We start from the raw sequence: 25,290 nt of genomic DNA, 5'->3' as shown, positions 1-25,290 counted from the left end.
CTTTGGGACAGTCAGACTGTCACAAGATGGGGCCGCAGGTCAAGCACAGATGGTTTTGGTGGCCTTTCGGTAACACTCCAGGTTTCTCCTGAACATTCTGGACCACATTCCCATCTGGCAGCAGAGACCATCGCCAGGAGCTGTGAGGAATGGTCCCCCTGGACCCTCTCGCTGTGCCCTGCTCCAGCCTTGGCCCCTGGCCTGGGGGAACTGAGTGGAGTGCAGGGGTGAGTAAGGGCCAGATGGGCCAGGATCAGAATCCCAGCTCTGCTGACTTCACAAGAGTAAGAGGAGCTCTGCCAGGCCTGGGGGCCACCTGGGGTCTCCACGCTGGGCCCAGACACCCAGAGCTGAGGGGATGGGGTGCCCGCAGGGGAGGCTTTTGCTCAGGCTTTGTTCACCCTGCTCTCAGTTTTCTCTTCTGTAAGATGGGTATTATAGTCTCCTCCGCAGATTTACTGATGGGCTCAGATATGACACATCTACAGTGATTGGTACCCAGGAGTTCTGGGTAAAGAGCAGCCTTAATTACAATTCACCACTTGATAGAGGATTGTCATCTGGGGAAGGATGCCCATTGGGTTGACCCTGGAGAGCTCTGCCCTCCAGGTCTGAGCTGCTCCCTCCAGGGCCATAAAGGAAGCCTCCCCAGGCCTCAGCCAAAAACGGGGTCAAGTGACTGCAGACAGGCAGGTGGATCCAGGCTCCCCACTGTGCCAGCCTCCACTCCTGGCAAGAAATCATGGCTGGAGAAGTCTGAGCAAGCTACCCACAGGCCTCCTGGGCCAGGTCCAGTTTTCAGGCAGCTAGAGGATAGGCGGGGGCTTTGGGGCCCTGGGTCACACTGGGGACTGGCCACTCTACCCCGCCCCCAGCGGGCCTTAGGTCACCCTGTATAGTGCTCAGTGTGCTGCATCAGAATGGATGTGCCTTAGGCTCCTTCTGAAAATTGCATGCTCCCCTCTTAGTTGCATTTTGGGGTGTCGGTGGTTGGTTTTCCAGTTCTCCGGGTTTGCTACCAGAAGGGATTTCTGGCATGATTTTATATATTTTCAACAGTTTAGTTGAAGTATAATTGACAATATAAACCCTCACAAACCTTCCCCCCGCCCCCATGCTTGCAGGACCCATGACAGAACAGAAACCAGGGGAGCTCCTGACATGGGATGACGTGGGCATTTGAACCCAGGCCTGGCAGCCGCCTGAGTCCAAAAACTAGGACCCAACCCAGCGATGCGGGACACTGAGATTCTCAGCAGGTCATTTCTCACCCTGGCCCACCCCGTTCCACGGAGGTGACACAGCTTCTGAGCCCAGTCAGGGCCAGGCGGTGTGGGTTCCGGGGCTAGTGCGGGGAGTCTGGCTCAGGGCCCAAGCTGGCAGGCGGGGGGCAGGCTGGGCTAATGCGGAGGGAGGCCCGCAGGGCCCAGAGGCACCACCGCGGATAGGAGAGGCCCAGGGCCGCTAGACCCTCTGACCCATCTACCAAAGCCAAAAGTTAATGTTTTTGTGGACCATCAAAATTTTAAATATTGGTTCAACTTTTTATAACTTTTTCATTGGGATTATAATAAACTTGGAGGGAAAAGCGCACACTGACTGAAATTCCTTTCAAATAACGAAGGACTACATAAAGCCGGCCCCTGCGGACACTTTAGCATCTCTCCACGAGGGGGGAGGGGGGAGGAGGGGGGAAGGGAGGAGGGGACGGGAGGGGGGAGAAGAAGGGGAGGAGGGGAGGGGGTGGAGGAGAGGGGAGGGGGTGGAGGGGAGGGGAGGGGGGAGAGGAGGGGGAGGAGGGGAGGGGGGAGAGGAGAGGGAGGAGGGGAGGGGGAGGAGGGGAGGGGGAGGAGGGGAGGGGGGAGGGGGAGGGGAGGGGGAGGAGGGGAGGGGGGAGAGGAGGGGGAGGAGGGGAGGGGGGAGAGGAGGGGGAGGAGGGGAGGGGGGAGAGGAGGGGGAGGAGGGGAGGGGGGAGAGGAGGGGGAGGAGGGGAGGGGGGAGAGGAGGGGGAGAGGGGGAGGGGAGGGGGAGGAAGGTCCCACCACTGCCGTGGGTCCCAGGCTCACCACCCTCAACCCTCCCTTGTTCCTTCCCGACCCGCTCCCCGCCCCACCGCCCCCAGATCCCACCAAGTCCATCCAGCCCGGGCCCCCTCGCGTTCGATCTTCAGAGTGCCCAGCGTGCAAAGCCAAGGCTTTCCCTCCCGTGAAACGGTGAGGGGAACCCAGGCCCCAAAGCACCCACCACCGCGAGCCCCCTCCAGCACAGAAGGGCCGTCCGCGCCCCACCACACGTTTCTCCAGTCTCTCCCCACGCCTCTGAGAACAGAGATCAGTTCCCAGTCCTCGCTGCCCGCCTCGGAGCGGCCTCCCCAAGGCCGGAGACCTCCGTCCGGACGCCAGGTACCGGCCTGCAGCCCCGGGGCTCTGGGGGCGGGGCCACGGATCGACGCGGGCGGCGACGGCAAGAGGCGCGGCGGGGGCGGGCCGGGGGCGGGCCGGGGCGGGGCGGCGGCAGACTGCGGAGACGCGGCGGCGCGCGGGGCGGCGCAGAGCATTCTCGGCGCGGCGCGGAGCGGAGCTGACCTGCGGGCGAGGGGCCGCAGCGGGAGCGGACCGGGCCGGAGCCGAACCGGAGCTGAGCCGGGGTCGGGCCGCGGAGCGGGGCCCGGGCGGGGAGCAGCCATGGCGCCGCGCAGGGCCGGGGCCCGCGCCGCGCAGGGCGGCCTGGGTGCCGAGTAGCCGGGCCGGAGCGCGGGCGGCGGCGGCGGCGGCGGCGGAGGCAGCTGCGCCCGTGCCCCCCGCTCTCCAGGCCCCGCGCCCCGCGCCCGGGCCGCCGGCGATGGTGACACATGCGGCGGCGGCGCGCCGGCGGCAGGACCATGGTTGAGCGCGCCAGCAAGTTCGTGCTGGTGGTGGCGGGCTCGGCGTGCTTTATGCTCATCCTCTACCAGTACGCGGGCCCGGGACTGAGCCTGGGCGCGCCCGGCGGCCGCGCGCCGCCCGACGACCTGGACCTCTTCCCCACGCCCGACCCGCACTACGAGAAGAAGTACTACTTCCCGGTGCGCGAGCTGGAGCGCTCGCTGCACTTCGACATGAAGGGCGACGACGTGATCGTCTTCCTGCACATCCAGAAAACGGGCGGCACCACCTTCGGCCGCCACCTCGTGCAGAACGTGCGCCTCGAGGTGCCCTGCGACTGCCGGCCCGGCCAGAAAAAGTGCACCTGCTACCGGCCCAACCGCCGCGAGACCTGGCTCTTCTCCCGCTTCTCCACGGGCTGGAGCTGCGGGCTGCACGCCGACTGGACCGAGCTCACCAACTGCGTGCCCGGCGTGCTGGACCGCCGCGACCCCGCCGCGCTGCGCACGCCCAGGTGAGCGCCCGCAGCCGGCCGCGCCGTCGGCCCGGGACGGCGGGGTGCCTGCTCGCGGCCGCTCCCCCGGGCCCGGCCCTCGCCGGGCGGACCTGCGCCCACCCTCGCTCCCTGCCCTCTTCTCCTGCCCTCTTGGGGACCCCACTCGCCGCGGCCCTTCTGGACCCCCTCCTGATCTCAGGGCGCCCGAGTCCCCAGTTGGTCCGCCGCTCGAATCCCGCTCTCACCTCCTCTGTGCCTCTTTACTTTTTCCCACCACCCGGCGGGCTGCGCGGAGCCTGGACTTCCCGGGGTCACCGTCCCCTGCCCGCCGCCCGTCACCTGTCGTGACCCAGCTCTGGGTCCAGGCTGGCCTGTGTCGTCGGGCGGGAAGACGGGTTCCTGTGCGAGTGTAACCCACCTGGAGTGCTCGCTTTCCTGCGCTGCTCTCACGCCCAAATCGGAAGTGAGAGAAGTGAGGTGCCTCTCCCCCTGCACCTGCGGGGCCCCCGGCCCGCCAGCCTGCCTCGAGAGGGCTGGGGAGGAGCTGCCAGCGAAGGGGGCTGGCTCCGCCCGTGCCCAAGTGTGCAGGTAGAACAAAGGCCCGAGTGTCCCCTGGGGCTGGGAGCAGGGGGAAGGCAGTGCCGCCGGCCCCTGCGAGTTGGGCCAGAACCAGGCGCAAGCTCGCTCTGCAAGAGCAGGAGGCCTAGGGCAGGTTGGGGGGAGCTGAGCTGGCGGGGGGCACCTGCGCAGCCAGGCGCCTTCCCTGGGGGCCCCCGTTACTGTGGAGGTTGGAAGCACAGGGCTGACCTGTGTTGGGGGACAGCTCTCCAGGGAAGCGCTTTGTAGACAGAAACACTCTCTCTCTCTCTCCCCACGGTGCTGGGTTTCTAAGGGTTAAACTTGGCAATCTTCTTCTCTTCACGTGGGTGCCCTGCGGGGCCTTCTCCCCGAGATGCCTGGGCTGGGAAGGTCCAGAAAGGAGGTCTTCTTGCCGGCCTTTTGTTTATCTTCCTCGTTTGCCTTAAGAGTGCGTTCGCGGGCAGGATGGGCGTTGGGGAGCTGCGTGACCCGTGTAGCTGAGTTCGTCAGCACTCCTGGGTTGAAGGTGCAAGGTCTCGGTGTGCTTGGATGATGAAGCCTTGGTATCCGGCCAGCTCGGAGCTCTCCCTGCTCAGCCCTGCAGTCCTCCTGTTGTCTTTCCCAGATGGTTAGGAAATTGGGGCCATGGAGCTGCGGGGGGGGGCAGTGTCTTCCCACTTTCCCTTGGCTGTCCCCCCACCAACAGCAGCTCCCAGCCTGAGAGGTGATGTGCTGGGTGCCTTAAGGCTACATGGCTACCAGTAGCCAGACGCGGCCTGTTCAGGGGCCCTTGAAGCATTGCTTCCCGCCCAGCACTTGGTCTGATCTGCATAGATGCACTTTCCAGGCCTCGTACCATCCCCTCACCCCCTCGCTCCCCAGGGTCCTGCCACTCTGTGCTAGACTGAGCTGGGCCTGGGGGCTTGCAGCCACTTGCCCATCTAGCCTTCTGCCCACCAGGGCTGCAAGCCCCCGGCACTGGGCACTAAGCAACCCACATAAGCCCAGGTGGGCACCTCTCTGCCTGCAGGAGTGCGGGTGTGGAGGGCGGAACCGTCCTGTCTGCCAAAGGCAATTAGGTCGCGAGAGCCCGGAGGGGAGAGGGTGCAGACCTCGCTCTAGGCACTGCCGAGGGGCCTGAGTCAGGCTTGCCACCAGACGTGGCCTCGACCCTCGTTTGCCTCCTGGACACTCGTCCTACAACCCCATCTCCCGAGGCTGATTTTCTCTTTGGGTCACCAGGGTGAAGGGCCCCTGGCGTCCCTTCTCCAGAGTCTGTCCTCCAGAGCAGGAGGCCCCGCTGCCCCTACAGACAGGCGCGGAGGAAATGGGGAAGAGGCCAGGGCCTCCGGGTGCTGCACGAGGGTGGGTGCGTGTGGCAGGGGTGGAAGACTCCGTGCGCAGTCCGCGTGGTCCACGTGCGTGGTCAGCCGTGGCTCCCTCCTGCCGCGGTGGGGAAGTTGCTGAGCTCAGCAGCTGCTGGCCATGGAGGAGGGGTTTCCAGGGCTCTCAGGAGGCCCGCCCTCTGCCGTCCGCTGGAGGAGTGGGCTGTGCCACCAGGCAGGTGACAGAGCCCTGCTGGCCTTCCGTGTCACTCTCCCTGCCTCTCCCTTCAGTTCTGGTCCAGGCGCTAGGTTGATGGCGTTTTTAATGAGCTTCCTGGAGGGGCCAGGGTAGTCTTGGCTTTCTGTGTTTACAGGCCTGTGTGCTCCCCTGGTCTGGGGCTGGGCCAGAGCGCTGGGGGTTCATGAGGCAGCTCCCCCACTGCCCAGGGACCCAGCACCCAGAGGGACGGTGGCAGTGCCCAGCCCCCATGGGATGCCTGATGTTGGGTGACTCGGGTGTCGCCCTTGCCCTCCTTCCCGCCCTCCCCACGGCCCTGTGGTGTTGGAGCGACCGCCTGGCTGGTGAACTGAGGAGTGACATGGCACTTTGGGGTCTGGGCCTGGGTGAGAGCCCTGTCTTCCTCCTCTCCGGTCCCCAGGACCAACCACCTTGGGGGGTCGGGGTGGGGGGCGAATGTCTTCCCGCTGTGAGGTATGCTTCTAGAATCTCTCCACCGAGCCTCTCCCAGCTCCTGGTGCCGGCGTCCGCGGGGCTCTGGGGCCTGCGGTGCGGGGAAGTGAGGGTTTTCATGGCTCCCGCGCCTCCCCGCCAAACGCCGTCAGCCGGGGTAGTTCTGAGATGGGCGTGCATCGAGGTGACAAATGGAGATGGACAGGTTTCCAGCGTTTTGCTGGAATATGGTTTGGAACTTCCAGCATCTATGAGCGCTTCCCTGGCATGGAAGAGAGGAGCAGGTGTGTGATAAAGCGCTGGCAGGTCCCTGTTTCGTCCTGTGTCCAGCAAGGGAGCTGCCACACCTGCTGGCATCTGCCAGGAACGCTTGTAAGGCCCCCAGGGAGGCCTGGCCTCAGGCAGGTGGCCGACTGTTGCCAAGGGCCACTTTGGTTAGAGTGTGTCAGTGCCCCATGCTGCCATTCACCTCGTAGGGTCGGGATGGCGCTCCTAAGGTCCAAAACGTCCCTCCTTCCTCTTCCCGTCGGCCTGAAGGAGACGGAAGAGGAGACACGGTTAGGGTCTTGCCTCGGTTGCCCTGGAAATGCCCCTAAAATCGTGTAGGCTTCATTTGGAGCCACAGAGGGCATTTGGGACCCGAGTATGGCTTCCAGGCCACCTTCATGGGGTCCTCTCTGCAGGTGGGCTCCCAGCATCCTTGATCTTAGCCGGCAGAGGTCGTGCTTCCTTGTAGGAGGAAGGCGTCTTAGTGTCAGTCCTGCAGCCTCACTCTGGTCGCACACCCTCCCGCCACCATCCTGAGTCCTGTCTGGTTTCAGAAATCTGCTGGTGCCGCCAGCTGAGCCTGTGCCACCCTCGGTGCAGCACACCCTCCTGCCTACCACTGCTCACCAAGCTCCTCCTCTCCCTTCAGCCTCAGCTTTGCCGCCCCTTCCTTCAGGAAGCCTTCCCAGATAGCGCCCCGTTGCCTTAGGTGCCCTTGGCCACTCTCCATCTGCCATCCTGGCGTGTCCATGGCATGTTGGCACTGGCCAGAGGCCGAACGGGTGCTGCCTACATGTGGCACCAACAAGAACGTTCACCTCTTGGTCTTGCAGCCTCTCCGGGAGCTGCAGTCAGCGTGCCCTTCCCCCATGCGTCCTGTGGTGAGTCAGGTTCAAGGAGACAGTCTTGAGTGCAGTGCTGGTCCCAGAGAACCTCAGGGGCTTCTCAGTGGGCCCAGCCAGCTTAGCTTGGAGCATTTCTACGGCACCGGACGACTTGGCTTCACAATCACATCCTTACGTGCAACTAAGGGACAAAACCTGCATTTACCTGCAGTGGGGCAGATGTTACCCAGAGCACATGACAGAGACCAGTGAACAGGGCCCGGCCACCTGAAGGAATCGCCCGGAGAGGTCTTGGGTTGAGACGGAAGGAATCTAAGGTCAAGAAATTCAGAGTTAGATTTTCTTTAAAAATGAACACACAACCAAAAAACCTCTTCTTTTTAAGCAAATGCGTGAGAAGACAAACTTTCAAATGATTGACCGGCGATCATTTTAAATGAAGCCCTGGCTTGTGAAATCATCAGGCTCTACAACTCATGTTCTCCTCAAAGCACCACAGAACTTGCAAGACCAGGGCTTCCTGTCCTCCTAGGCGCTTCCCTTGTAAAACCCGGGGCAGTGCAGAGTGGGCTGGACACGGTGCAGGGGCTTGTGTGCCCCCACCCCGGGTCAGAGAGCCTTCCCGGTGGGTGCAGCTCCCAGCCCTGGGGCCCGGGGGCTGGTGAAGCCCCTGGTCTTCGTGGAATCAGTCAGGGTCTCTTTCTCAGTGGCAGGACTGAGAGGTGGGGCTGCTGCCCTGGGAGAGTGGCAGGCCATCAGCGGGGGCCTGGCTTTGTCATCCTTAAGGGACACTGAGTCTTTTCGTTTCATATGCTTCTCGTTTTTGTTATAAAGTAATGACTGTAGTAGATAATCGGCAGTAAAGTATAAAAAAGGAAAGTTACTGTATTCTCTATGCATACCTTTTTTTTTATTATAATTGGAACTATAACGTAAATAGTCTACAGATGTTATTCTGTGTCATCAACAACAATAATTTAGTGGCTACAGGTGACTCACCTCTGGGTGCACCATAGTTGGTTCTCCTCTGGTGTTGAATGTGCAGGTTTCCCATTTCTGGTTCCTGTAAGTAACAGTACAGTGGACATCCTTGTACATAAAGTATTTTTGCATACCCCTGACTTCCTTTGGAAATTCCTAGGTGTGGAATTTCTGAGTGGAATAGTCTGAATGTTTAAATGCTCTCAATGTAAATATTAAATTACTTTACACCTTATTTTGTAGCCAAGTATGGTATTTGAGTACTCATCTCGTTGGTATTCAATATTGTTCTGGGTTTAAAGAGTTTACTTTCTTCAGTGAGCAAACTGTCTGTATCTGGTTTTTATTGAAAAGTCCCACCTGACAAGTGCACCCTTGAGGGTGGCCCATCACTTTGTGGGGGGGGGAACAGGGCTGTACCCAGCCACCCTGAATGCCGGCCCGTCTGGTCACAGATGTGTGCATTTCACCCCTGCCCAGAGCGGAGGTGCAGTTCTCTGCCATCTGGGGCCAAAGGGGAGGGGTGAGCGGCCGTGGGGGCCTGAGTTGGGGGAGCCAGGGTCACAAAGGGAAGGGTGCAGACAGAAGGTTGGCTCTTGTCCCGAGTGCTCCGCGGGTACTTGGAATGGGCTATCTCATTTCCCCCTCCCCACTCCCACAAAGCACGTGTGACAGTTGTCCCCATTTTCCCTGCAAGGAAGTCAAGGCCCAGAAAAGTTAGGAAGCTGCCATCTGACGTCTGTCTGTCCTATGGCCCGTGTGCCCCGTGCAGGCCTCCCCCTTGGTGCCCCCAGCTGGGGAGACCAACCTCGGTGAGAACCGCCACCAGCCACCAGCCGTCACGTCTGTCCCACCCCGGGGCCGAAGAGCTCCCGAGACCCCGGGCGGTTTCACGTGCAGATCTGGGTAGTCGGTGCATTGGAGAACATCTGGCAGTCTTCACCCCTGCAGTAGCAAGACGGGACTCAGGCCACACCCTCCTGGCTCTGGCAGGGCAGCGCGGAGGGGCTGCGGGGGGCGTCGGCGCTGCTGACAGCCGAGAGCAGGCGAGGCACGGGGGCTGCCGGCACAGCGGGGCCGGTGCCTCCTGCCACCCCTCCTGGGTGACCGCGTCCTTCTCAGGTGGTCCTGGTCCTGCGGCTGCCAGCCCCACCCCCAGCCCTGCCGGAAGGGCTGTGGAATTCAGGCCAGGTCGTGATTCAGCTGGTCTGCGGGGAGGACGGGAAGGGAAGGGGGCACAGGCCCTCCTGACAAGGTGATCTCCCTGGTGGGCACTTACAGCCGTGTGGATGCGTCTTGTGGCCGACCCGCTCTCGTCTTCTCGGGCCCATCCTTTGGCCTCGCCGGCTGGCACTCACAGGTGGGCAGGCGCGTTTGCAGGGTCTCCATCTCTCAACACTCTTACTCCTGCTTTTTCCAGAACTCAGCAGGCTCTTTCTCTTCCTGTTACATTTTTGCTGTCAGTTTGGTTTGGGGTTTTTTTGGGGGGGGGATATTATGCAGAAAAACGGTCCTAAGCACAAAAATAGGCAGGCACGCGAGTGGTGACAGCAGGAGGTGTGACCCATGGCATCGGAGGGATTTGGAGGAGGCACCTCCGCGTGGGGTTTTGCAGGATCATTAGGAGTAGAGACGGGAAGCAGTGCTCTGGAACCACGGTGACTCACGTCTGAGACCCACAGCCAGTCACAGGGACAAATGGTAACAAGAGGGCAGTGGGGACAGGGAGGCCGTGTGCGTGGACAAGGGTGTCCAGTCTGTCCCCGAAGGCAGGCCTGTCACTTCCTGGCTGTGGGACTTGTGGCCTAATCTCTCTGTTCCTCCCGGGGTAAAATGTCCCCTTCCTGGTGTGGTGTTGTCCCAAGCCCCCAGCTTCCAGGCCCTGTTATTTTGGAAAAGCATTGCGTGGCCACATCCACACACCAGAGAGCTAACAAGCTGCTCCCAGGCCGCCTGACCCGGGTGGGCACTGTTGGAGGACATCAGGGTCAGTGGGGGGGCTGGGCCCAGGGAGGAGGTGTCCAGCCGCTGGAGACCGCACACATCCTGCCCCAGCCTTGGTTTAGACCTGGGGTCTCTCTTCCTTGATGGGGGAGCAGAAACCAGCCAGGGCGGCCCTGCTATCCCACTGCCAGCGAGGCCCCCGGCCAGGCTCCCGGCCGGCTCTGTGGGTGCTGGCAGCTTTGCTGAGGACACGCAGCCCCGCGGCTGGCGGCGGCCTTTCCCTGCAGCGCTGCCTGCGTCCGTGTCTCCCGAGGCTCCTCCAGGACAGCTGGGCTGTTTGGAGGCCCCGCCCCGCCCTAGCTGTTGCTCTGTTCACGCGCTCTGCCGAGCACCCAGGGTCTGGGGCCTCGGCTTACCAGGCGCTGCCTGCAGGGACTGACACACCCCGAGTTCTGCAAGGCCTCCACGGGAGCGTCTGGGGCCTCGGCTTACCAGGCGCTGCCTGCAGGGACTGACACACCCCGAGTTCTGCAAGGCCTCCACGGGAGCTCCTGGGCCCTCTCTGGGTGCCCGGGGCTCAGGCTCCGGGGCAGGGCGGAGGTGCGTGGGGACTTGGCTCTTGGGTTCCTTCCGAGAAGCCCAGGCAGCAGCTCTGGGCCCCAGCAGGCCCGACTGGGAACCAGAGGAGGAGAGAGGAGCCCCTGGCAGCCTCTCTCACTTTGTGTCTGGAGCCGGTGGGTCTCGTGGGCACAGAGAAACAGCCCCCTGAGCCTCAGTTTCCCCATCTCTAAAATGGGGATATGGAGCTTGTCATTTGGTTCAGTGGAGGAACCCAGTGTCCTGTTCCCCATGACCTCCTGTGACTTCCTGGGCCCTCCAGCCCCAGTTTGTGTCCATGTCCTCTTGGAGCCGTGGTCACTCGTAACCCCGTAGAATTCTGCAATCCAGGCGTGAGCACAGGCCTCACTGCCCAGGGGTGGGGCCCAGGTCCTCACCTGTATGGGGGCAGCTGTCAGCAGCTTCCCTCAGCGCAGAGTGAGGGACGGGGTGGGCCTGGGGCACTGTGAGAAAGTCTGGCCTCCTGGCCGCCCATGAGCCTCTGTTACATGGGTTAAAGGTCCCAGGGTCGGGGTAGGGGTGGGGCATGAGAGCAAATCAGTAATCATCTGGAAGGGTGGTAACTAGAGACATTAAAACTCTGGAGTTAATTGTTTACAAAGCTGTAGAGTTGAAGGAAATCAGTGGTGCGGGGGACCCACCCGCCTTGGTCACAGGCAGGAGCTGGGGCCCCAGCCTCTCTGCAGGCCAGGTTCCTCCACAGAAGTTGTGCTCGCCTGGTGCACCAGGGTGGACACCTGAGCTCCTGAGTCAGAGCCGTCTGGGTTCCCTGCTCCCCACCTGTGTACACGTGATACTCTGAGCCACGTTTTCTCCACCTGCCTGTAGAGCCGTGGGAGGACTCGGGGGACATGCCGGACCCCAGCAGGTGGTCAGCTCCGTGAGGGTCTCTCCACCCTCGATGATAAGGAAGGACAGAGGGCATCTCTGGGCCCCCCAGCAGCGAGGGAGCAGGAACAGCGGGCGGCCGGGCCCTCCTCAGCCCGGGAACCCTGTCTCTGTACCAGGGGTGGTGGCAGAGCAGGGGAGGGGGCCCAGACTTGGAGCCGCACCAGCCGGCTTGAATCCCTGTTCTGCCACCTGCGAGCTCTGTGACTTCTGTGCCTCGATTTTCCCATTTGTGAAATGGGCATAGTGACAGTGCCTGTCTCATAGGTAGGAGCTTGCAATTATGCCTTGTTGCTGGGGTCTCTTTTTTTTACAAGAGGCTACAGTGCCTCCCCTCTCTCCGGGGACAGGGCAGAGCCCTTCAGAGCCAGCTGGGAGCTCGGCTCCTGTCCCCACTCTGAGCTGGTCAGCTCAGGGGTCAGCAGGGCACTTCCCTGGCAGCAGCTGAAGTCTAGGCACTTAGCTGGGTTTCGGCCATGGGGTTCTCCTGCTCACCCCAGGCTGTGGCATTGGGAACCCCCTGTTCCTTCCTGCCTGTGCCCACTTGACGAAAGGGCTTGTTCGCTCCCTGGGTCTCCAGAAGGCCCCTGCCTTCCTGTAAGCATGGCCTGTGGGGACAGTGCAGGTTGGTCCTGCTGTGCGGGCAGCTTGCCCGCCTACCCCGCTGAGGACCTGGAGACCCAACCAAGAAGAGCTCAGTGGTGAGGGGAGGGAGGGGCAGAAGGGCCAGGTGGGTCCCACGGCCTTCCTCCTCTCCCCTCCCTGGGCCCCCGTCTGCCCTGGCCCTGGGCTGCGGTCACCCACCCACGGGCATCGACGGGAGGGGAGCGGCAGGCAGGCTCGTGTGTCCACGTGGTGATCACCGTGAGCTGAGCCGCCAGCACCTCTGCCCCCCCACCATGTTCCTTGCATCCTCTTCTATGCTTTCACTCACTGCAAACACATGTATCCCTTGCACAGCACGCGGCACCGTTGCGTGTTACACACTGTACTTGACCTTCTGTTCCTCGCTTCCTCCACTAGGCCTTGTTGTTGAGATTTATCTGTGTTGGTCCATGACACGCATATTTAATTCATTGACTGCTGGGTTTGTCTAGACACATCTTTTTTCCTGGGCTTCGTTCTGAGAGCAGATGGGAGGCATGTTTCACAGACCAGGTGATAGTGACCAGGCTTGCCCATCCTCCCCCCGTGCTCAGCTCTGCCAGCGCTCCCCAGACAGGCTCCACTGACACACACACACACACACACACACGCACACACCCCGCCCCAGCCGTGCCTGAGGTCCCCACCATTCGGCCTGTCAGGTGCTGCCATTTCTGCCGAGCCAGCAGCCATGAGCTGGTCCGCTACGGTCTTAGCACATGTTTCTTTTCCCCTAACTGAGTGAGACGGGCACCCTGCTGTGTGGTTACTGGCTGCTGAAGTTTCCTCCAGCTGCTTACCTGCTCTCATCTTGGGGCTGTTTCTCCCCGAGAGGTGGCTTGTCCGCTTTGTGTGTCCTGGTATGAAGTTCTGTGCGTGGTGTGCTTGACAGGCATCTCCTCTTGACTGTCCTTCCCCTGCCTGTGGGTCTGGGCATTTGGTTTACCGGCGCCTGTACTGGCACGGGCTGGGTGGGCCAGGCATGCCCTTGCCCTTCAGCCAAGTGCACGTGCAGAGGAGGAAGGGGAGCGTGCCTGCTGACCCCTGAACCCCTCCGGGACGCCCTTGTGCTGGGGGATCAGCCAGAAGCCCGGAAGGTTGAATGAGCGGACAGGTGGCCAGCTGACCGGCCGTCCTCCCTGCAGCAGGAGCACCCCCAAGGCCTTCCTCAGGAGTCCTGAGCAGTGCCCGGGGCCGCAACTGCACAAGCCCAGAAAGCCAAACCGTAGGCAGTCCTCCTGCTGCATCTCACTCCCCATCAGCCCTGGTTTGTTGAGTTGGAAGAAAGGATCCTGCGGCCAAAACCAGAGCCTGCAGCCCACTGCTGTAAAGTCATGGGCCCTCCCTTCCCCTCCTGATGGAAATCTGGGCAGGGCTTTCCCAGAGTGAGGCCTGCCTGTGTCACGCCCCAGCCGGGTGCCTGGTTCCCCATCTGCAGCGGTCGCCCCCCCCGGGCTTAGCCCTGCATGGCCCTCCTCTGGAACAGAGCTTCCTGCATCCTCCTGGAAAGGCAAGTGGGGGCAGGGCAGCCTTGGAACGCAGCAAACGCCCCCGCCAGGCCCCACTTGGCCCCAGCCCATATTTGCAGCACTTGCTCCTAGACCACCTCCCCAGCCCGGCCTGGGAGGGGTGGCCCGCAAATCGCCGTCCATCTGAGAGGCAGCTCCTGCCGGGGTTCCCAGGGCCCCAGGGACAAACACGGCACGCATTTGTGGCCCTTGAGCAGTGGGTGAGCATCTCCCCTCTGCCTTACGAGCTTTAAAGGCTCACTTGTAAATATTTACTTCCCTGGGGTGCTGGTGTCCTTGGAAAACGAGGACCTGCAAACACAGAGGTTCTGTTGTTTGCATCAGTGCGACAGGAAGCGGGGTCGGGTGTCGTCCCAGAGCAGCGAGGGTTTTCTGTGAGTCCTGGGTCACGTTCCCTGTTAGGGAACCTGACCACGGCCGGGGAGGGAGGGGCTGGGGAAGGCTCCGATCTCTGTGCGCCCCACTGACAGGGTGCTGTGCACCGTGCTGGGGGCGGGGTGAGCAGGTGTCCTCGCCCGGAGGACACAGTCTGGGAGCAATAAGTGGCCGTGACCAACAGCCACACCGGGTGCCAGGCCTTCCTCACTCCCACCTCACTGTCAGGGCCCCGCTTTGCAGATGAGGAAACCGAGGCTCTGAGAGCCTAAGTAACTTGTCACCACGGTCACACGTGGCAGAGCTGGGATTCATACTTGGCCTGTGGTCCCAGGGTTTCCTGTTAAGCCCTCCTCATAACAGGGAGCGGGCAGGGTCCCCCAGGAGGGGAGAGCCAGGTGTCACCCAGGCGTAGGGTTCAAGCTCGCCACGCTGCCTGCCTGCACGGGAGGGTGCCGTGGCTGCTTGGAGGGTGGGCTTTCCCAGCAGCCTAAGATGATACAGGGTCCCGGAGGGAGGCCCCGAGTGACCGCCGACCCCTCCTCCTTGGGGCCCCGCCGCATGAGTGGCCGCCCGCCGGAAACAGCCGAGCCATTAGGTCTGACGTGTCACTCCCCGGGGGGGAGGGGATCGAGGCAGGTGGAACCAGGGCAGGCGGAGCAGTTGGTCTCCCAGGGGTTTGGAGGTTTCTGATGTCACCCGTGAGGAGGGGCCCTGCTGGGCAGGCGCGGAGCTGGGGAGCAGGGGGGCCGTGGAGTGAGAGCACGCTTCCCGCCCGCCCGGGGCACCACGGCCTCGCCTGCCCAGCCTCACGGCCTTGCCACGGTGCCCTTCCCCTAGCCACTGCACCCCTGCCCCCCAGCCTCTGTCCCGCAGGAGAGGCCTCAGCTCGGGCACATGCCAGCACCCTCCGTTCCCTCAGCGAGCGGGTCGGCAGGCCAGCAGGTCCGGGCGCCGTGTCTTGCTCAGACAGGTCCAGACGGGAGGCTGCTTGGTGGCCCACGGTGCGGACCCTGCAGAAGTTGAGGGCCTACCGAGCCCTGCTTCCAAACCAGCATCCCGCTGTCAGAAAGCCCAGGCCTGGGAGGAGAGCTCTGTCCCTTTGCTTTCCTGGAAGCTTGGCTGGCAGAGCGCCCAGCGGGAAACATCGTCTGTCAAATCGGAGGCAGTCACGTTTCAGCCAAGTGGGTCAAAGGCAGGCAGTGGGATTGATGGCGGCCCCCCCGCCCCGAGCAGGAGCAGACCCCTGTCCTCAAGCATCGGGTCGAAAGGGGGCCCGGCGGGCGTCAGGCGGGACTCGCCACGGGGCACGGAACCCACGCCAGGCCCGCAGGGGCCCAGGACACACGCGCAGAGGAGGACCCTCACCCCCTTGGCCCGCCCGAGCCACAGAGCACTCGGGCAGCCGAGGCCGACAGCTGGCGCCTTGGACCCCTCACCCCACAGTAGCCGTCCTCGGGGCCAGCACTTCCCACGAGACCCTCTCTGGGCGCAGAGCAGTTGCGAGGCGTTGAGGGCTGAGGGCCACCCCCGGCAGCGGGGTGGGGGCCGTGCTCGCCCGGCAAGGCTGAGGGAGCCCCAGCAGTCCCTCTCGCCCTCCCCCAGCCTGAGCCCTGCTGTCTTTGGTCACCTGTCCCTCTGCTGGTCAGGCCAGCGGAGGCCTGAGGTGGTGTCGGCCGTGGAGGGGCTGTCCCGGAGCTGCTGGGGGCGCTGACTGGCCCCAAGGTGGGCCGGAGACGGGCTGGCGGGCAGGGGTGGTGGCCTCCTGCAGAGCCTGGCGGCCGGCGCATCACGCGAGCTGCTCCGGGTCTCTGCCAGAGGAAGTGCCCTTCAGAGGGTCGGTGTGTTAGCGCAGAGCCTGGGGGCGGTGGCCTCCCCCAGCCCTGAGCCCTGGCCACAGCTGGCACACGAGCCTGAGCCTTGGGGGCCGGCAGCTGTTGCCTGCTGAGCTAGCACAGAAAACCCCAGCCTTGACCGCCCGGGGCTCTGTGCATGGACCCCTCTGAGTCTTTTTAAATTCGTTTAGTGGGTTTCGATGGAGCCCTCGCTCTGTGCAGTCTCCAGAAGGACACTGGCGTGGGATCCTGGCCCCCAGCCCTCCCTTCCAGGGCCGCCCAGCCGTGTCTGCAACGGGTGCCCAGCTGTATCCGACGGGCAGCCAGGTGTGGGAGGGCCTGGGGGTCGCAGCATCCAGCATCCCCCTTGGGTTGTGCTTGCGGCCCCCCTCGAGTTCCCAGGGCAGTGTAAGGGCCTTGGCCCCTCGGGTGGTGACTCCGCCATCCGTCGGCCAGGCCTCACTCTGGTTTTCTCCAAGTGACATCAGGTCGGGGTCCCTTCACACACGCCCTGCTCTGCCCCAGTCTCAGTGCACCCTGGACCCCCAGTCACTCTGCCGGCCTCTGGGTACTTGGCCCTGGCTTGCGGGGACCAGTGGGCACAGGTACTGTCCCAGGTGCGCCGAGAGGTGGCTCCACTCTTCTCCTGTTACCGGTGGGGAAGCAGAGGTACGGAGAGGTCAGGCGACTTGCCAGAGGTCCCGTGGCTCGGGCAGCAGACCCGAGTGTCCTGGAGCCCCGTCTGTACCACCCACACCCCTGGCTGCAGCTGCTTGGCAGTTGTCATTCTGGAGCCAGTCCTCAGAGAGGGGGCGATGCCCTGGTGGGCCGCCAGTCCTGCCCCAGGGAGCAGCGACTTACTGAGGGAGGGCCATCACGGGAATGCAGCCAGCATCCTGGCAGAGTCAGAGGGCGCCCAGAGGCAGCCCGGTCGGTCCCACGTGCAGCAAAAAGGAAGCTCAGGGTTGTGGGAAATTTAGTGCCAGAGCTGAAAACTGTTTTTTAAATATTTGCCTTCCGTTCTTTCTTCCTACAACAGAAGCACATACCGTAGCTCGGGAGCCGGCCCAGGAGTCATGGGGCCCAGACGGGGCGTCCTCCTCTTGCTGCGCCTCTCTGGGGAGGCCTCGCTTGGAAGCAGCAGCGCCAGCCTAGAGCGCGGGCCTGGCTGGAAGCCTCCGTGCTGCGGCCCCACTGTGCGCGGCGAGGGGCCGTGCGGTCTGGCAGCCCTCTGGGTTCCCGGGTGCTGGGTGAGAGACAGGATTGCCTTCGTGGGTCGGGCGGAGTGTTTTCCGGTCGACTGGGGCTCGACTTTATCCAGGGAGAGGATGGTGGGCACGTGGAGGGGCTGGCATTCTGCCCCCCGCCCCGCCCCGCCCTCAGGCCCAGCTGGGACCTCTGAGTGGTTCTGGCTGGGGAGGCCGTGGCCAGCTGAGCCCCGAGGACTCACTCGGCCATGGTTTCCACTGGCGTTGGAGGATGCCATGGGGGCCAGGCTCTGGCGGGCAGGGCCACGGCCTTGAACCTGCACACGTGTCCCCGAGGTGGGAACGAGCCCCTCCACCTCGGTCCCGCGCACAGACGGTGCACACGACCGGCAGCTCCTGGTCCGACGCCCGCTGAGTCTCCACCCGGCTCCCAGCCCTTCCTGCCCCGACGCCTGCCGTGCACACCACCAGGGCAAAGCTGACAGGCCGCCGCCACGGGGAGCGTGCCTTGGCCCCAGCTCTAGTTTGGAGGCCTTTTTTGAGGTGTCTGGTCCACGTCAGGCCAGCCACAGGCCATCCTCCACCGCCCAGAGCGGCGGCCTCGGGCTGGGGCTGGACTTCCTCAGGGGCACGGGGTCCCCTCCCCAGGGAGAGGGCGGGGTGCGGGGCCGGGGGCCCCCCGGGGCTGACCCCGGGCCGCGCGAGGCACCCACGCTGCCACACAGCTACCCCACCCGTTCCCGGTCACACGCCCGCGCACACCCCCGGCAGCAGCTCGCGCTGTGGGGCAGCGGTGACCCAGAAACGTCCTGGAACGAGAATCCTTTCTTCCTTACAAGTGGTTGGCACTTTGAGACATTTCCTCCCCTGTGAAATTCCTTCCCGCTAGCCCCCTTTAAGAGCCGAGTGGTTTTTCCACCCTGTGGCTGGGCCACCCCTTCATCCCTGCCACCTCCGAACAGGCCAGGACACTAAGGAGACGTGTGTTCATGGGAAATTCGCTGTTGTTTTAGAAGTGCGGGCAGGGGGCAGCCTGGAGCTGAGCCCTCAGCCCCCTGCCCGCAGAGAGCCGGGAGGGCCGGGCCCTGGGCTTTGCAGGAGGCTGTCATGGGCTGGAAGACCAGACCCCCGGGACAGCTGGACCTTGGCTCCCTGCCTTCTTCCTCCTGGCCTCCCAGGAGGAGGGACCCTGGCTGATGACAGTGACAGCAGTCCTGGTTTCTCGGGCAAGCGTGACGGCGCGGGACACGAGGTAGCAGCAGGCCTTGGAATTAGCCGCGGGAACTCGGGGTCAAAATCTTCCTTGAGGGGGTCCCTGGAGAAGTCCCCCCATTTTGTGGAGGGTGTAAAAGGAGGGGGTCCTGGAGTCCGTTTGCCAGGCAGAGCCGGGCAGAGCTCACCTGGCTGGGGTCTGATGTCCTGTGCTGCCCCGGCCTGGGCCCCGAAAGGGAAACCTGGGTGTTGGGTGTGGCTAGGAAGAGGCCAGCAGGACCCCTGGCCGAGCCCTCCAGCCCCAGCCTCTGCCTGGCAGTTGGGCAGTGTTTGCAGGGCCAGGGGCGGGTGAGAGGCCGTGAGCTTCTGTGCACCGTAGCCCCCGCCCCAGCCTCTGCCTGGCAGTTGGGCAGTGTTTGCAGGGCCAGGTGAGAGGCCGTGAGCTTCTGTCCACCATAGCCCCCGCCCTGTTGGACTCTGTCCCACCGACAGCCGGGGTCCCTCAAGACAGGCTTGGGCCACCGTGACTCTTTGCTGAGAGGACCTGACCCAGGGTAGGTCGTGACCTTCAGAGACAGACTAGCTCAGGCCCCCTGTGTTGTGGCCTCGGGCAAGTGTGACCAGTCTGTGCCTCGGTTTCCCCATCTGTAAAATGGGGTCCGTGCTGCTCTCTCCGATTCCCCTGGGGGTGGGAAGTGCGGCCTGCTGGGGTGCCTGGCGCCCAGGGAGGGCCCCGGAGGAGAGGGCACTGCCGCTGTCCCTTCTGTCCACCCTCGTGTCCCAGGTTTGGGATCAGGGAATCCTAAAAGGACCACCCGTGGTTTCCCCGTCGCCCTGGGCTCACGGTCTTTGTCGCGTGGACTTCGTGTGTTTGTTGAGAGCGCTGCGGGGGCCGGCGGGGCAGAGGCCTGGCTGCGGCAGCCCCACCTCACGGGCGGTTGGGGCGAGGGTCCCCAGCATCGGCGTGGAGTGTGGGGGGCGGCTGTGTGCCCCTGTCCCCACCGGGCGAGGCAGGTGCTTGCTGCGCCTCTGCTCTGTCTGGCCAAAGAACAGAAGCGGGGTTCTCGGCCGGGTCACGCCTGAGGCTAGTCTTTGGTCCTGTCACCGCCCCCGCCCCCCCGAGAGAGCTGAGGGAGTTCCCCACCCACCGTGGTGGGGGCCGGTTTAGACTGGGCAGGCTCCGTTTGTCACCCCATCACTGCGGGTCACCTGGAGCGGCTGTACCCAGAGGAGGGCCTCCTTTCCTGAGAAGCTTGCTGTGGTTTTGCCCAAGACTTGCTCAGCCCAGGGCTGGCTGCAGACGCTCTGTTGTAGGAGAGACTTTTTTTTTTTTGATTGTGCTAACGTGTGCATAACATAAAATTTACCGTTTTAACCATTTTTAGGCGTGCAGCTCAGTAGCATTAGGTGCGTTCACATTGTTGTGCAGCCATCACCACCATCCGTCTCCAGAACATTTCCGTCTCCCACAGCTGAAACTCTGTACCCATTAAACACCCTCCCACCCAGCGCATTACAACCACCCTTTTACTCTCTGCTTTTATGAGTTTGACTCCTCTAGGGACCTCATATAAGTGGACTCATGCAGAATTTGTCCTTTTGTGACTGGCTTATTTCACTTAGCATAATGTCCTCAAGGTTCGTCCATGCCGTAGCATGTGACAGAATTCCTTTCCTGTTTAAGGCTTAACAACACGCCATTGTACGCGTATACGTCATTTAGCTTTTCCATTTTTCCTTCGATGGACACTCAGGTTACTTCCACCTCTTGTTCCTTTGAGTAACATTGCTGTGAATGGGCCTGCAAATAGCTGTTCGCGTCCCTGTTTTCCTTTCTTTTGGTATCTATCTAGAAGTGGAATTGCTGAATCACGTGGTAATTATACGTTCTAATTTTTTCAGGAAACCGCCATGCTACTTTACTTTCCCATCAAGAATGCACATAAGGGTTCCAGTTTCTCCGCATCCGTACCAACATGTCGTCTTTTCTGGTTGGTGACTTGTCACGGCCTAGGGCAGGACGGTCCAGAATGTGGTGCAGAAGCGCTGGGGTGGGAGTTGCTTGGGGTCTCGGGAGGAGTCTGGCAAGGCCAAGTTCAGACTCCGTGGGCCCAGAAGTTGGGGACGGCTGGGGTGTGGGACAGCGCTATGTGGAGTTTGGGGCAGGGGTCCAGCAGAGGGGCCGGATAGGTGCAGAGAGGAGAGGGCAGTCCCCCCGCCACTGGCTCCAGAGCTGAGCTGAGGAACGGCGGCTGTGCGGTGTGCTTGGCCCTGCGGTGGTCTCAGCCTGGACCCACGACCGGGGCCAGGCCCACAGCCGGGGAACCCCAGCACCGTCAGTTCAGCTTCTGCCTCGTTCAGTGTGGCCATTTCATGGTCCGAGGCCAGCTGGGAGACTGACTGGGTCTCGTCGTGGCCACAGACCGCTGCCCTGTGTGGCACGCAAATCCCTCCGCACCTCGCAGGTTGGTTCTTAATTCCTCAGCCCCCCGTGGGCAGCCGGGAGGCAGCCACGTCTGTGCTGCCTGAGGCCGCCGCGCACGTCTGTGTGCCAGGCCGCCCCCGTGTCCTCTCTGCCTGTCCGTCCCCGGGGCCCCATGCTGGCCGGGCTGCGGGGTGCTGGGAGCGTGTGCCGAGCTCTCGTGGCCTCGGGCACCCGGGGTTTATGAAGGATCCCTGCACAGGGTCGTCTGTGGCTCTGGAGGCTCCCGGGTCTCAGGCCGTAGTGGACTTACCGCTCCCCTCCTGGGCGCAGGGCTCTGGACGACAGGCAGGATATTTACGGCCCAGCTGGCGCCACTCGCAGGCTTGTCGCCTTCACGTTCCTGTTTCCTGATTCCCACCAAGATTGGCGTCACATCAGGGACAGTACAGGGGCCTTTGCCTCTGAGGCCGTCGCTCAGCAGCCCAGGCCCCGGACGCACAGTGGGAAGCCTTCTCATCCGGCAGGAAGGGCCGCGGCAGCGCCCTGGAGGGCTGGAGGCCACGGCCCTTCGGCTAACTCTCCAGACACAGTTTGGGCCATGTTTTTCTTCTTCCTTGTGAGACGTTTTAGATGCGTGTGTCCCCACTTCTGAGTCCTCCTGGGGCCTGGCAGTGAGGCCCCCTCCTCGTGTATCCTCACGCCTCACCCCAGAGCCCCAGGCAGGATCGGCCCTGGGGCACAGAAGGTGTGGGTCTTTGTCCTGCCCTCCAGGACGCACTCAAACCCCATCTTGCGTCACCTTCCTCTTCTGGGTCCTGGGGTGCCATCCGCGCCCAGGCCCACCCTGCTTCTCCGTGCGGGCTGCACACACCCTGAGGTGTGGCCTCAGCCAGCAGGGGGTCCATCCCCAGGTCTGTGGGGGCCCATGATTTGCTACTGCAGCTGCTGTTTCAACCTGGAGGGCCCCGTCCTCCCTAGGGGTCGGGGAGCCGCGGTTTCTGGGAAGTCCGGAAGCTGCTCTCCTGACCTCTCCACCCTGCGCCAGGCAGTTGCCCGGTGGGTGGGCGATGGTGGCCGAGGTCACCACCACGGACGGCTTCTGCTCGACGTCTCCGGGAGGGAGCGTCACGCTCCCTGGTCAGTGCGTTCCCAGCCTCCGAGCCCAAGTTGTTCTCTGAGTCCTCGCTCAGGCCCCGTGCCGGCCCTGGGGACCTGCGCAGACGGGCCAGGCTAGTGGGAGACAGGCCAGGAGAGGAGAAGAGCCCCACGTTGTGTGCCACGCCACGGTTGAGAGGTGGGCCAGGGTGGAGAGGGTCCGAGGGGAAGAAGGGGAGGAGGAGGGTCCCCGGAACAGGACTGGGGAGCAGCGCGCCTCGGCAAGGAGGCGGACGTGCCGTCGGGCACCGGGGTGCCTGGTCCACCTGGGGGCCCCGGCCCACACCGAGGGCTTGGCTGTTGGGGCAGGAGAGCGCAGCATGGAGGGCTGTTGAGTAGGGGAGCAGCTCCGCCGGCGTCCCTGAGACAGCAGCTTTCAGGTCCTGGCCAGCCGAGGGCCTGCAGCCACACAGAGGACCCCAGACATGGGCCCAGGTACACCCAGGGTGGCCTCCAGGACCCCTTTGCAGCAGGAGTGGGCTCAGAGCAGGAGTGGGAGGGAGGGGCAGGCGCTGGCACAGTGGGTGACGCGCACGGGGCCGGACGGGAGGGAGGCCAGCCTGGACTCAGATCCCCAAGGGAGCCCCCTACCCCGGGGACCTGGCACGGAGCGGGCAGCCATGGGCCACACCTGGTCGTGGCAGGCATGCGGTCCTCCCTTGACCTGTCTGCCCTTGCTCCCAAGGTGGTGGTGAGCCCAAGTGGGCTCCTGTGGCACGGGGGCCTCGGTCCTGAAAAGGGCCTGTGTCTCCAGATAACTCCAAGGGCCTCCAGAGTCCCTCAGGCGTGCTGGGAGGACCCGGGCTGGGGTGGGCCCAGGTTCAGCTGTGCCAGGCGCAGGGGTCAGCGGCAGTGGGGTGGCTCTCCATAGACCCGCCCTGAGCTCCCAGCGGGCCAGGCCCACCAGGAACCCCACAGACAGGCCTTAGCCGTGGGTTTTGCCCGCCCTGAACCTTGGGGAGGCAGATGTGTCCAGGTGGGAACGTTGGCATGACCCTGTGTGTCTGGGGGAAAGAGATGCGGGGGGCCTGCCCTGCAGTGGGGGGATAACCCTGTGCTGCAGCCCCTTGGACTTGCCTAGAGATGCCCTGAGGGGGTTGACGCCCACAGTCAGGGTCCCGAGGTACCCTGATCTCTAAGCCTGGGCTACTCCCCTCCCTCCCCCAGGTTCCTGCACGCTGGCCACGCCCTGCCTCTGAGCCGGGAGGGGGGCCCCCGGGTTCTGCCTGCTGCCGCGGTGGGAGGGTGAGCGGCCTGTCGGTGCTGGGGCCTGTCTGCTGCCCCAGGGGAGGAGCGCTAGTGACCAGAGGCGTAGGTGTGCCCAGGCAGAGGCCCGGCCGCAGCCCCTTGCGTGGCCTTTTTCAGGATCTCCTGTGTCTCGGGCATCCTCCCTTGTGAATCAGGCCATCTTTTCAAGACGGAGCCTGCCAGCTGACTGCACCCCGCCCGCCCCCCTACTCCGCCCCCACGCTCCCAGTGAGTCACACCTCGTGCCCTGGCCTGCAGCCCGCAGAGCGCCCCGCGTGTAGGGCCGCACTCACTTCCTCAAACGCTGTTCCCTCTGCTTCAGGACACCACTGTGCCCACCTGAGCGCCGGGACACCCGTTGCAGGACAGCCCGGGCCTCTGCTCAGCGCCCACAGCCAGGGGAGCTCTGGCCTCCTGTGCTGGCACCGCCCGTTCACGCTGGCGTCATGCCCGGGGTTCCCAGCTAGACTGTCAGCGTTCCCCCAGCGATAGGGTGCTCGCCTGGACGCTGGTGTCCTCCCCTGTCGTCTCCCCTCACCCAGGCCTGGAGAGCCCTGCTGATGGGTACTCTCTGCCGGCTTCTCCTGGGAAGCAGGTCCCTGAGCCCCTGGGCACCGAACACGCTTTCCCCTTTAGTGCAAGGCTCAAGCCCTGAGTGTTTCTGTGTCCGGGCTGGTATAGGCCTGGGCCCGCTGCTTCCTCGTCTGCATGTGGTGTGGGCGTCCCTACCTCGAATGCCAGGCCTGAGTGTGTGGTGCTAGATGGGCCGGGATCCCGTCCAAGCCACTGTCCTGCCAGACTTGGGCTCCGGGAAGGGACGGGCATGGCTAGCTGGGGATGGCCCCTCTCAGGTCACACCCCTTTCACCCAAGTTGGTCCCCGTGACAGTAGGAGGGCCTGGTGCCTACTCAGCCCCGGCCCACTGGCCTCCTGCCCCAGCTCTTTCTGCCCAGGCCTTTGTGCTCACCGCTGCCCAGCTCAGCCTCCCCCACCTGGCTCTCTCCACCCCCAGACAGGCCCGGGCTCCTCTGCCGGGCACGCAGAGGCCCTCTCCTGGGCCAGACCCTCTCCCCGCGGCCACCCTGGGGTCAAGGAGGTCGGCAGGGGGATGGTTCGCCCAGGGAAGGCCAAGGGAGGAGTGTACATTCGGATGATCCAGGGCCATGAGGGAGTTGGACGCAGGAAAGGGAGGGCTGAGAACCGTTTACTGGGAGGCACAGTTCTGCCTGGGCAGAAACGCACCCATGGGCCCCTCGGCCAAATCAGATGAAGCGTGAGCAGGCTCTGGGCCCAGGGCCTTTTGCGCTCAGGGCAGAGCTGTTAGAACTCATCCTTGCAGGGGCTGTTCCCCTCCGGGTCTGTCCAAGGGCCTGCTCTGTTTCCTGAGCACGCCCACATCTCCCACAGACGGAGGAGGGGCCAGCTGATGAAGGCAGCGAAGGCCGGTGCCAGGAAACAGGAAACAGGCTTGGAGAGGCGTGGCCCCCATCCTGCCACCCTGTGAGCGCACCCACTCCACTTGCTCCAGATGGGGCATCGGCCTCTGGAGACCCCAGATCATGCGGCCAGGGCCTCTCCCTCGGGGGACCAGAAGCTAGCCCGCTGAGCTCGCTCAGAAGCGGGCACTCTGGCTGACGCACCTGCTGAGCTCACCTGGGGCCTGGGGCCCCCCCTGCCCAAGGCTGAGCACGGAGAGGATGCAGGCCAGTACGGCCACTGCTGCTCCGGTTGCGTGGCTGGCCCAAACGCCCAGAGCCCTCAGCCCTCCAAGAGCAACCCAGACCCTTAGCACCAGGCGCTCCCAGCAGAGAGCACAGGGCCTGCGAAGCAGCCCCCTCCCGCCTCCAGGTCCTGAGGGTGAAGCCCCAGCCCGGAGCCTGCACGCAGGTGCTCAGCAGAGACGAGGGGGACAGACAGGCTCCTTGTTGTCATTTTATCGCAGGAGTGGAGAGTCGCGGCCCGGGGAGTGGGCATCTTTGCCCCATTCCTCGTCTTAGAGGAAATGCATCTGACTCTTCCCCACGAGGACCATGTTGGTTCTGGGTTCTTTTGGATACTTTTATCAGGTTAAGGGAATCCTCTTGCAATCACGAATAATTATTTAATTTTAGCAAGCACTTCTTACACATCTGTTGACGTCTGTAATCCGTGGACGTGATG

General features: G+C 63.5%; 1 protein-coding gene across 5 annotated transcripts in view; it reads left to right on the top strand.

Moving 5' to 3' along the window:
* The first annotated feature begins 2,537 nt into the window (after positions 1-2,537).
* Positions 2,538-25,290, top strand: part of HS6ST1 (heparan sulfate 6-O-sulfotransferase 1) — a 43,838-nt gene continuing 21,085 nt past the window's right edge. For all 5 annotated transcript variants that reach the window (XR_014245996.1, XR_014245997.1, XR_014245998.1 and 2 more), the window contains exon 1: positions 2,538-3,378. Coding sequence is in view for 1 of the 5 variants with exons in the window: in XM_082396909.1 (XP_082253035.1) it covers positions 2,852-3,378 (527 nt within the window). In the remaining 4 variants the exon portion in view is untranslated. The remainder of the gene's footprint in view (positions 3,379-25,290) is intronic.

The sequence above is a fragment of the Balaenoptera borealis genome (assembly GCF_965194805.1).
Source record: "Balaenoptera borealis genome assembly, chromosome: 6".
Lineage (NCBI taxonomy): Eukaryota > Metazoa > Chordata > Mammalia > Artiodactyla > Balaenopteridae > Balaenoptera > Balaenoptera borealis.
The sequence above is the reverse complement of the archived record's forward strand: the minus strand, read 5'-3'. Positions and strand labels throughout refer to the sequence as shown.